This window comes from Drosophila biarmipes, chromosome 3L (genome assembly GCF_025231255.1).
Source record: "Drosophila biarmipes strain raj3 chromosome 3L, RU_DBia_V1.1, whole genome shotgun sequence".
NCBI lineage: Eukaryota > Metazoa > Arthropoda > Insecta > Diptera > Drosophilidae > Drosophila > Drosophila biarmipes.
The window spans coordinates 17,524,889-17,537,563 of NC_066613.1; the positions used below are offsets into that span (position 1 = coordinate 17,524,889).

Below are 12,675 nucleotides of genomic sequence, written 5' to 3' on the forward strand. Positions count from 1 at the left end.
CCGATAGACATTAAAAATGTTATTGCTAATTTCGGGACGGGCATAAAACACGCACGAGCGACTTGCCACGGGTCCTTGAAACGGAACCAAAGTCAGTCGAGCCCAAAGCCAAACCCGAACCCAACCCACCGGGCCAAGAAGGCAAACGCAATTTCCAATCCCAATTTCCACTCGCCATCCACACACATTTGCATTTCAATTTGAATTAATGACCAATACTAATGAAAATCTCGTACCGCTGCGCTGAAACCGCCGCAAATTGGGTAAACCAACCGCCCATCGGCAGACATCTATATACAGGTGAACGGGCACGTTATGAAGCCACTCGAGGAGTACATGCTGTTCACAAAGTCCGTCGCCGACAACATAACGGTCATCAATCCGCAGGGCGTGCGGAGCGCCCAGTGCAACGCCAAATTCGATGTGAGCGAGCAGCCCACCCAGGAGCCCATGGTTAACGTCAGCATGGTAAGTAGAACACTGCTAAAAATCTGGTGGCGTTAGCTGTCCAAAATAGTGAGTTTTTAGGGCTCGGACCATTTTTTCCCTAGTTACAGCAAAAAAGGACGAAGAAAAAATCGAATTTTTCGGCCAAGAAATATCACTATTTTGATCGAAACAAGAAAAATAATGGTCCAAAATTGGAATATCATACTTTGCTGAGCTCGTAACAAAATTTCAATTGGCATTCACCCTTTAAAAATTTATTTTTTGAAAAATTATATGGTAGTACTAATATCTAAGTTAATAAAATGTTAACATAATATTTTGGAACCTATCGTGAAAATAGATAGAAAAGAGTTATTGGCGTGGCTTAAGAACATTATAAGATCAAGTATTACATGCAAAAAGTAAGGTGAATTTGTTAACAAAAAATTAACGCTCTTTATTTATTCTACTCAACAATTTTAATCCCCTTTAAAGGTATATCCCCTTTCGATAAAATACACTTATGGAAATTATTTTCCAATCCGTTATAGCCACTATCGCGTTCTTCGATTTTTGACTAGACATAATTTAAATGAATTTAAACCTCTTTTGTGTCAGTGCAAATTGAGGCTGCCTTCTAGGGGGCTCGTGAATCGGATTACCCGAGGCAACCAGGCGACAAATTGTGCTAATGAATGCGCTCTACCCGTCTACCTGTATCCCACAGATACCCGAGCCGTGGGTGGAGGAGCCGCCAGCCCGCGTCCCCTACGTCCCGAGATTCGTGTACGACGAGAACAAGCAGGAGGACTCCACGCAGGTCGTCTTCCTCACGCTGACCAGTGTCTTTGTCATCATCGTGATCTGCTGCCTGCTGGAGGTGTATCGCAGCCACCTGGCCTACAAGAAGCGCATCGAGCGGGAGACGGATGAGGACATCATCTGGTCCAAGGAGCAGGCCACCAAGATGCACGAGTCGCCAGGTGTGAAGGCCGGCCTCCTGGGCGGGGTGACGGCGGGGTCGGGGAATGGCCTGCCACCATATACCTACAAGGCGGTGAGTAATGGCTTTAGCAGACAATAATGCTGTATTAACTTCCTTAAAATCCATTTGGAAAAGTGGAATAAGTGGAATAAAATATTATATATTATTTATATATAATATTTTTTGTGTATTTTGTGTGGCTATCAAATAGTTTAGTTAAAAATAAATGAACAAGCAGGAGGACTATATACTGTTTATATGTTGACAATTTTGTTTATCAAATACAATCTTTAAATTTTTTTAATTACTAGCCTTTCATTCCTGTTTTTTAAAATGCATTTTTGAGTGTAAAATCTCTTATTTTCTGTGCATATCTCAGCTGCCGCAGGAGGACAAAAAGCCGGGAAATGGTGCCCCCTTGGTGGGCATTTTGAAGAACGGCAGTGCCACGCCCTCGCAGCCTGGAACGCCCACTGCCTTGTCCAAAAATGGAGACATTGCCTCGCGCATCGAAGAGGAGGAAGAGGAGGAGGATGAGGCGCCAGTGGAGAAAGCAGCGGAGAAAGGCAGTGAGAAGGATGAGCCCCAGAAGGACCCACCTGCCAGCGAAGTGAAGGAGTCTCAGGCTCAGCCAGCTGAACAGCTGGCGACGGACACTACCGATGCCTCTGCCTCAGAAAATGGTAAGTCCATATAAGTCACTCAAAATCACACATTAATTAATTAATCATATATTCTTTGTTTTGATAAATCCATCTTCTTGAAATTAATGAGGGTTTAATTTTTCTATATTTCTTAAAAGTAAATTAATAATTTTTATTCTATTCTGTGTAGCTCTCAAAGAGCCGGAGGCGAAGGCAGATCCTGTAGAGACTTCACCTCAGTTGCCCGCCGCCCAGAACGGAGAGTTGGCCCAAAGCGAGCAGGCGGCTGCGGGGGATGAGGCTCAGGCCCAGGAGCCAAGTCGACCGGTAAGCAGAGGACCCCCACCCACAGTAAACTCTAACCGAATGGCGCCAATAGCCACAATCAGCGAGACCAATTTGCATGGATTGGGCTGAGGGGCGCGGCCTTGGCATTGGCATGTAAATAACACGAGAACACCACCCATCCACCCAAAAACACCTTGTCATTGTACACACGCGACACACACCCAAACACCCATCAGGCAAGCAGGAGAGCTTGTCATTACATAATGTAAGCAAAGTAAATGGCATGCAAATACATAGGCATACAGCTGTGAGGCATGAAAGTGCATCATTCACATTTGCAATCGCAAGGACATCCCCGAAGACAAACACACACATTTTCATGCACCAATATTTGGACAGTCCAGGGGGACATTAGCAGTCAGATTGGGTAAACAAACGTAATAATGTCAAGTACAATCGGGGGTACACACGACCGAGTGGCCACTGTAATTGCAACTCGAGGGGATTTGCTGGGGGAACATCGAGTATTACCTACAATGCAATACAATCGGGTCCTCTTCCAGGGGCCTAAGACTAACGTAAACCCAGTGTTCTTATTTTATTTTTAAAATATTTTTACTTGTCTTGTTATTACATAATTTACGCATTTTTATGTTGAAAACTTTATAATTTGAATCTTGTAAATAAATTGTATTTTAATAAAAATTACTAACATGTGTCAGGTTCAGCGCTTTCCATTTATTCGAACTAATAGGTTTTAGCTGTTTACATTTAAAGAAGTTCTATAACTTATTTGCTTAACAGGACTGTACAATTAAACGCCACGAAACTTAACAATAATCTAATTAAGAATTTTTTGTCAACAGCTAAATATTTGCTGTCATTTTTGGTATAGACATTTTTCATGGCTAATTGCTTTTTTGGCTAATTAAAATCCTTTGTTACTTTGAATTAACAATAGGGCGCCAAAAAACTGGTTGTGAATAAATAAATAAGCTCTCAACCACTGATCCTTTACAATTTTTGATATATAAAAATGATTTCAATTGGTATTAAAAAAAATTGGTTCATAAGTAGGCTATCCTAGTTTGCGTACTGCAACCTTTACTTAAATTAAGAAAATCAAAGCATGTTTATTTCTAACATCTTAGCATGACCGTAATATTTAAACTAAATTCTTAGTTGCATTTTAAGTGATTTACTTGGCATGTCCGCATGTGTGCTCGTGAGTGCCTGGCGGCCATCAACAACTTGGGAAAATGTTTCGTTTAATTAAATTGCATTTAATTGAATTTAACTAAATAAACAAAACTTGGGAAAATATTTCCAAGCTGCCCCACTTTGTGTGTGCATATTTGAATAGCAACAAACAACAAACCCGTTCGGCTGTATTTTAAAAATATTTAATCACAACATAATGGCAGAGCACACACACGCACACCGGTGTGTTTTTGTGCGTGTCGTTTTAATTGTTGATATTGAATGCGCTTATGGTGAGACTGTTTAATTAAATTCAACAAAAACCAAGCGAGCGCAGCCAAAATGCGTGGAAGAGGGGAAAACTATTGACAATTGGCTTAACGCAACGAAATTGGCCGGGCCAATAGACATTGGCCAGAACAATGCTGTTGCTTTTGCCAATCGAGTCAATTCAATTATTTCTTAATTATTGCATAAGCCGATTTACTGCACTGTCAAGTTGAATGCATTAATTGCAGCGAAGGCGAGTGACGAATTCGAGCCCCAAAAAATATGCTATGGTTTTTTGCAGTAACAGAAAAAAAAAATTTGGATTATATTAGTTGGGGGAGTACTGCCAATATTTGGTCCTTAACTTAAAATACTAATTATAAAATATAATTTTAATTTATATAAAATAGGTTCCAAATTCTTATTCCTTTAATGTATTTTCCTACCTAATAAATGTACTACTCCAAAAGCCCTTCAAGTAAAAGTATAAAACCCATTCTCTATCCATTTCATATCCTTTTCATTTATATAAAACAAATATATTCGAACCAATCATTTCTTTAAATTCAGTCAAAAATTTTAGTTAAACACAATTAGATATGTTATTTTAAAGCATTTTCCTAATTAATTTTTATTTCTTTTGAACCTGTTCCCACAATCTCTTCAAGTCAAGGGTAAAACCCATTCTCGTCGAGCATTAAAAGTGTGTAAGGCAGACCCTTGAATGTGGGATACTTGATAGTTTTTACATCCTTTTGAAAGTTTCCGCTTCCGGGGGGTGTGTGTTTTTTTTCAGGTCTCCTCTTCGCCCCATTTCTTTGTATATTGGCCAATTCTTTCCCTTTGTTAGCCGGGCCAAAGAAAAAACCAACAGAATGAAACCTTTTGCCTGGCTCTGTTGTGGCCAGGACAATTTCTTAGCGGCATCAATGCAATTTCTTGCCACCGGCAGTCGCTTCCCCCTCTTTGGTTTTGCAGCCAAGCCAATTGTCTAAAATGCTATTTAATAGGAAGAAGTGCTCGGCAAAGCACAAAAGTTAAAATATCTCGGCACAAAAATAAATTGAACTGCATTTTGGGGGTGGTGGCTTTGTTAGGGGACATTTGCCAAATGAATATGCGTTTGAGGAAAAGCCGGGAAATCCCTGCCAGGAAAAACTTGCTTTTTAGCTTTGAACTTTCGACCAAGAATAACAATTGTTGCAGTCCACAATTTATGGGAGCCTGATGGAAGGGGAAGGTCGGGCGCTCTTCTTGCTTATCAAGTGCCTGTCCATGATTTATATAGATTGTATATGCATGGCGGTGACCAGAAAACTTAAGACAAAACCTTCAACTAAGCAACAAACGCGGCAAGAACTTTCAACTTCTGCATCGACTTTTCGGCACGCCCAAAAGCAAACTTTCGAACGAACTTCGAACTCCCTTTTCCGTCCCCCAATTTTCCCAGAGGTTTCCTCTCGAAGGGGAAATTGAAAAAGCGAAATATTGAACTTATTGGCTTTCGTGTAGTTTTAGCTGGAAAAGTGTCTATCGTGGGGGTCGCCTGTTACTTTTGAGCTTACTTAGCATGTACTTTGTCTGAGCTTAAGCTGCAGCCAAATTGAATTTTTCCCGGGCGCCAATCGCTGCACATTCAAATCTGACGATGAATTTTCCTACTCGTATTTTTTTTTCGTCCCTTGTCGTTTTTCGGTGACACCCGAAAAATGGTGAAAGTTGTGCAAAGCCCGAAGTGCGTGCGGCATTGTCTATCGCCACCCAAGTTGGCCCACTTTTTCCCGCCACTTTCCGCGCCGCTTTCCATTTTCCACATTTCCACTTGACTTGCGGCGTCTACGCGAGCCTGATTGCAAAGCAACCGAAATTGAAGCGCACTCAAAACTTTTTTCCTGCCTCAAAATCAAAAAGTTTCGCTTCCCAAAAGGAGTGAGCGGAATACTATGCTGGTTGCTCCTTTAAAGGGGTTAATACAGTGGTTTATCGGTAGGAAGTCCCTTGCCCGGAGGTGTTTTCTAGAGAGCTAACTTTGAAGTCAAAAAGTTAATTCGATTAATTATGACTTCACAATTTTTAAAAGTTGATTTAATGATGCTTTGTTTGCCTATAGAAATTTACTTGATTTACGAAAATTCTTTATTAAACTTTTTATTAAATTTAATTGTTTAAATATATTTTGATAACTGTAAAAGAACTAATCAATTTTTAAGGCATACATTTAAAATTTTTAGGATATTGCGGGATTAAATTTATATTTTAATTCTTATAGTGTGTTTTTACCCTGGTTTACTGTAGTGAAAGTCTTAGTTCGACGCTGCATCTTTTGTTTGAGCAGCACCAAAAAGTGCAAGTGCCTCAGCTGGTGCATGTGCTGCCCATGTTCTGCCGCCGTTCGTACTGAGGTTGCTCCCGTCATGCATGCCAAGTTTCTTTTTATTCAAAAATGTTTGTGGGCATCTTTGCAGTTTTCTTTCATCTTGCTGGTGCCTCTGCCTGGTTTCTTGCTCGCTTCTCCAGCTTTTCCCACTATTTCCACCCGCCGCCGTCGTCTGCCGCTGTTCATTTTGGCCTGCCGCAAACGCAGCACGCACTTAACTTTGCCAGCTACCACAATGCTGCGGTGAAACTCATTACGAGCTTAGAATGCAAAAACGAAACCCCAAGCCCCCGCAAAACTGCAGTACCAGTGGCAGCAACAAAGTCCCCCGAACACCCACCGAAAAAAGAAACCCACTCGGCACCCACATGCAGGGGCCGCCCACACAGATTTGGTGCTGTTTGCTCAAGTTTCATATAAATCTTAATGAAGGCGAGAATGTCGAACCGAACTAATGATGTGTAAATTAAAACGCAGGCCGCAATTTAATAAATAAATAGGAGGGAGGCGGTGATTAAAGATAGTTGGGGTGTTGAGGCGAATAATTTTGATTTACCTCAAGGAAGGATATACATTTTTAATGATTTGTTTGGGTTTCATTTAAATTCTGAAGGGAAAAATTATAACCTTTAGGAAATATTATTGTTTAAGTATTTTATTTATACTTTAAAATACACCTATTTACGCTAAAAACTTGTTTTTTTAATTAAAAAATAAATATAATATTAAATCATGGAAAATAAAGGTGCATAAATCCACACAAATTATTCTATAGATTTTAGGGTGTAATTTCCCAGCGTTTAATATTTAATCAACTCAGGAAGAGGCATTTTAATTAGGTTTCCATGTTTTCACTCAGCTTTTCAAGCGTATAACAACACAATGACTTCTAAAATGAACAATAGGAGTAAATTACAATGAGTTTAGCTTTTGGGTCTGCCTCTCAAATTTCACTCTTGAATGGGTCCTTAATGCCAGGAAATATTCCATCCTACCTTCTCTGCAAAAGAGAAGATAAAAAATTGAATTTCAATTGCTTACTCTAACATCAAATATGCAAATCGTATTACTAACAAGTGAGCATTCTTTTCGCGCATGATAATTACAAAAAAAAAAACAAAAGGGAAAGCCCGGCATGAAGGTATCTCAACGATGGCAATGAACAAAACTAATCAAAGAAAATCTCTTTGAAGAGGAAACATTCCTTGCAAGGCGCAGAGTTGCATGAAAATTATTATTACGCCCGAAAAAGTTTTTAATAAAAAGCAATGCGAAACAATTTGTGCACTTTGACAGCAGCAGCAGCAACATGAAATGCAAAGGCAGCTGCCGCCGCAACGACAACTGTCTCAAAGAGGCGCCTCCTCGGCCCAGCAGCCGAGTTTCAATTCCAAGAGGAGGAAGCCAGGATCGGGGGCAGGAAACGGCGGATCCGGAGGAGCGGGAACGGGGTCTGGAGTTGGACCTGCCACAGTGCGGCGACAAGTTTCTTGGGGTCCGCCAATCGTGGCCGAAACGGATGTGGATTTGGCCAACAGCAGCGGCAGTGGCAGCAATCGCAAAGCGGGTGGCAAGCAAAACGGATACCATGGCGTCAATCGACGGGCCACCACCACCAGAAACTAGGGATAAACAACGAGGGAATACTGTCACAAAAAACCAACGAGACGAATGCAAAACTCGTCCCAGAAAAGATGTATAAAAGCATAAATATTTAGGCGAATTGATGGCAAGACAACAACTGGGCTAAAATAAACAAAGCACCATGAGAGCCGAAAAACAAAAGCAATTTGTATAAATAAAAGCAAGTCAAAAGTGCGACACAGACAAAGGCAGAACAAATAATATAAATTGAAAAGAGGCAAGTCCTTGGGTTGTTGTGCATAAAGAAAACCGTCTGCCCATCGACATGAATATTCCTCAAAACAAAAAATGCAAGAAGAAATTCTTTGCATCGAATTTATCCAAACGAATTGTGGCAATAACTTGATAAAATATGACTCGAATTCAAGACTTCGCTTTAAGGACAAACACAAAAAGATTTCTCCCAAAACCAAAACAATTTTTAGAATTAGCTAGAAGTTATTCAAACCATTCCAAATCGTTCCTAAGAGCTTTATTTTTATAACAAAAGTATTTGTGTTTATCTAAAAATAAGCAAGTTTTGGTAACTAAAGTGTCCACTTAAGAGTTACCCCTTTTAAACTCTTTAACTTACATGTAAATTAATAACTTTAAAGTTAAGCTCGAAATTGCTTTTGCTGCAAGGCAAAAGTTGCCTCCATTATGTTTTAAGAATTGCACAACTTTCATTCTTTCCCTTTTTGCAATTCCCTTTCTACTATATTTTTGTTTTTTGTAAATTCCATTCTTTACCGTGTGATATACGAAGGTAATAAAAGTTCTTTGGCCAGGAAATGAGAACACAACTTTTACTTGTTTCATATTAAATGATGAGAAATTACGCAGAATAACTCGCCCAAACATCAATTCATTTAAATGCGTTTATTAAAAAACTTTCCAGCAGCAAAATGCTGACGACAACAAAAAAATCATCACCGAGATTGATACAACAACAAGGAGCGATGAAGTCGGAGAAGATGGAAAAAGTAAAGCTCACATAATGGCACTTCAATATGTGGGGGAAAATAAAGGGAAAAGTGGGGGAAATCCCAGGGATGTGGTGTGTATTATGGGGGAAAAACCGGGTCCTCCAGGGGGATGGGGTGGACGGTTACCAACAGCTTGTTAGTGGCTTTGTTGGTCAGTACTTTTAACTAATGTGTTTTGTGCGACCATAGAAAATCTCAAGTGCTCATAGACGCACAGACACACATGCACGGGCTCTCACACATATATGATGTACTTAACGTGTGCACTGCGAGAAAATGGTGGGACTCAATTCGTTCATTTTGTAAAATGTATCCAATCTAAAACCCATTTTTACTGCCGACTTTTAAACAGTTTCATACATCGATATTCAAAAAAGGTGTTTTCCAATTTTAAATTAAAGGTTATTCACATTAATTTAACTTATTGAAACTCATTAAATCTTGACTACAATGTCAGCCAATATTTTTATGAGTGTACTTCCCCACCTACACTCATTTTAAGGGGTGCCAACGGAACTGCAAAGGGTGTGTGTGTGGAAAAAGGGAGCTTATACAGCTAGTTTGGCGCTGGGCTTCCCTTGAGCTCCTTCAGTTTCGGCCCCTGCCTGCATAAAATAACCGCATAAAACGTCGTTAAGTATAACGAAATTGAGTCTGCACATAAATTCAGATTATGAGATTAAAATGTTGTGATTTTCGCACATAGCAACGAGCCTCGGCCGGCCAGAAAACCCTTTTCCTGGTGAATGAAACCCAAAAACGAACGCCAAATATTTCGGATGGAGAATGCGCTGGTTAAGCAATGCCAGCCCCATCAAAAGTGGCAACAACATCAACAGCAGTCAAGCCAATGTAATGAGTTTATATCGCCCTTTTGCCCAGAAGCATAAATTTATGGAAAAACAACATGACCGGGGCACAGTGGAATAAATCAAATGCGATCAGTTAAAGAAAACCTACAAACAAAGTTTCAGACTAACAAAAATATAATAGAATGACAACTATGTTGTTGAAGTAATATTATAAAAAAGAATTAGATCAGTTTTGTTAAAATATTTATTTTAGCCAAGAAGTTATTAAAAAAGGGTTTCTAATTTTTCATCAAAGATATAGAAACATTCAAAATATTTCTGAAAACCCCCTTTTATGATTAAGTATTTAACTCGATTTAAATCCTTTTTGACACCACTGTTCCCCTGACGAATAATAAAGAAGTTGCGGTTGTGGCCGGCGATCAAAGACAAATATTTGGCTTGAATGTTTACAAATTGGGTCAGCTGGTCATCTGGCCTGGCCAAAGAGCCATCAGCTCCTCTTCAAAGTGCCCGCGGGCGAATGTTTTCAACCCGTTCCGCTGTGAATTTCCCGCAAATAAAGACCGGGCATCTCAGCTGTCGCTTCATTATGACGCTAATTGCCAGGACTCGCTGGCCAAAGGATTAGCTGAGTGTAAAGTGTATGGCAGAGCATTCGATGAGACCGCAAAACCACGACAAGAAGGAACATGAGAAGGCAGTAGCGACGGTCTTTCGACCCATAAACTCCGTAGTTCAACTTAATCCGGTAATATATCCGGATTAGCGAGCAGAAGTGCGACGAAGGAGTATTTTTTTTCGCTATTCCCTGGAATTTTACGACACTTTTTAGGTAATGAATGGGATTAGATTTTTTTAATCCACCGCCAGCCGCGAGCAGTAAAAAAATTAGTGACAAAAAACTCGGCATTCAGGTCAGTCTTTGGCCTGGCCAACCGATTGACCTGCGAGAGTGGGTCTCATGAATGGGCAGGTCAAAAAGAGGGATTGCATATAAAAGAAACGAGCAGCCCTGACGTAACCAGCAAATGCAGTCAACCAAGCAAACAGTCAAGATGTGCCTCATCCAGCAGAGCAAGGAAGTCGAGGAGAAGTCCGAGGGGAATCCTTCCCAGAATTCGGGGTATTCGCCACCAAAGTCACCCACGGCGGCCTACGCTATGTTTATGCACCGCGAGGAGCTGAGGAGGAGAAAAGTCCATGTGACACGGGCTTCGGCCACCAAAATTCACCTGACACGCGAATTAATCGAGCGAACCAAGCAGAATATACGGCAGTGCAGCTTCGAGGACCTCGAGATTTTGGCAAGGGAGACGCTCTTCAAGAAGAATCTGCAGAGACATCTGTACTATCGCCGCATGCAGATCCACCAATGGATGCTAAACAGGAAAAAGCAGCAGGCCAAGGGGAAGAAGTGAAAAAAGATGTGGTTAGTTGTTCTAAGAACAGCTACAGTGATTGTTATATAAAATTATAATACGCATTTAAATTAGAAATAATAAAAAACTTTAAAATATAAAGAAATCTAATGAGACGGTTTGCGAAAGAATAATTAAAGATGGAAGATTAAGAAGTTAGGAAAATGTATTCCATGAAAAGGAACAATTATTTGCAATGATTGATATTTATAAAAAATAATATTAATAATTTTGGATTTGAACAGCATTTTTATTTTAATATTTTTTTCTTTTTATTTTAAAATCGAACATTTTGAGGACGTGTATTTTTTTTTCTTTCATTACATCCACAGAGTAAAATTCTTTCCTAATTATTTTATTAAAAAAAAACACATTTAATATTTTAAGAGCACTCCTAGCACCCATTAATATAATCGTTTCCGTTTAAAATAAACGATTCCAGCCATTACAATGAAGAATATCTGAGATCTACAAAAAGATAGTGTTCAAAATGAACCAAAACTTAAATTAAACTTCAGTCATTTGTAAAAGCCAGACAGGGAAAGGCAAATGCCCCTCACTTTCACATCTTATCTTTGGCCCGGCAAAAGTGCAATTTTCCATTTAAATATTTGATTACGTGTACGTATACGTTTTCCGCAGACGTAATTGTCAGGGAGCAGAGTGTCGGCGTCGACCTGCACTTTGTAATGGGTGTAAAAACAAATTTGCACATGATTACCAAAAAACCCGGTCGGCAAAACTGCGAACATTTAATACAACTCAAACAAAATGGGGCGTTGCATAAATTTCGAGCGGTGGGGCATGGGGTGTAGAAAAATTCTTGCCTTTTTAGACTACATAAATTTTAATTAAATGTCACTCATACGCCATGTACGCCAAGCACAATGTGCAGCTTTGAGAGTGTGTGAGTGTGCAACTGAGTGGCACTGCTGCGATAGTGTGTGTGTTTATGCCTGTATGTGTGTGTATCTGTGAGCGGTGCGACAAATGAATGCACTTGGAAGTGGTGCACGAATTACAGTTTATTGAACAGCAGCACCAACAGCAGGAGCCAGGATAAGGGACAAAGGACGCAGGACGCAGGACAATGGCGCCGAGAGTGGAGCTCATCTAGAGCGAAGGGCCAAAACAAAAGCAGGACACCAGGAGTCTGGAATGCCTCCACAGCTCCGCAGCTGCGAGCTTTTCCCCATTTTCCTGGAATTTATTTTATGGCTATTGCGGAAGAGTTGAGAGCAAAATAAACATATTTTTAAGTGACTAAAAAATATAAGGCGTACAAAAAAACAAAGATACGGGTTTCAAATCTTTTTAATCAATATTAAAATAAAAAAATATGCCCATTTATCAGTATTAAAAAATATTAATGTTCTTAGTAAAATAAACTTAGATTTTATAATTTTAATACTTTATAAATTTAACATACTATATTATTTTTTTTTTCTGTACTAAACTCTTCAGATTTTTACTTAAGATATTATTTTTTAACTAGGATTAAAAAAAAAAAAACTTTTTAATTATTGCTTTCATCGTCATTACTAATATTCTATTTATTCATTATAAAAAATTTTAGATTTGTAATTGCTTTTACTTATTGTTTAATCAAAAAGGCGCAATTTCGTACGTTAGCAAAA

The 12,675-nt window shown here is 39.4% G+C and overlaps 2 protein-coding genes across 6 annotated transcripts in view; both read left to right on the forward strand.

Moving 5' to 3' along the window:
* Positions 1-12,675, forward strand: part of LOC108035043 (axotactin) — a 72,363-nt gene that overhangs the window by 55,532 nt on the left and 4,156 nt on the right. For 3 of the 5 annotated variants that reach the window (XM_050886707.1, XM_050886705.1, XM_050886708.1), the window contains exons 17-20: positions 287-468; positions 1,157-1,486; positions 1,794-2,097; positions 2,249-2,385. In XM_050886707.1, coding sequence (XP_050742664.1) covers positions 287-468; positions 1,157-1,486; positions 1,794-2,097; positions 2,249-2,385 — 953 coding nt within the window. Of the gene's footprint in view, positions 1-286; positions 469-1,156; positions 1,487-1,793; positions 2,098-2,248; positions 2,386-7,489; positions 8,623-12,675 lie in introns of those variants that run through there. The other 2 variants (XM_017110413.3, XM_050886706.1) reach the window with 2 other exon arrangements.
* LOC108035047 (uncharacterized) lies at positions 9,987-11,326 on the forward strand. The gene has a single exon (XM_044095298.2). The coding sequence runs from the start codon at positions 10,649-10,651 to the stop codon at positions 11,036-11,038; it is 390 nt and encodes a 129-aa protein (XP_043951233.1). The 5' UTR covers positions 9,987-10,648; the 3' UTR covers positions 11,039-11,326.

Coding starts and splice junctions, on each gene's coding strand:
- LOC108035047 (XM_044095298.2), top strand. CDS start 10,649: ATGCAGTCAACCAAGCAAACAGTCAAGATGTGCCTCATCCAGCAGAGC.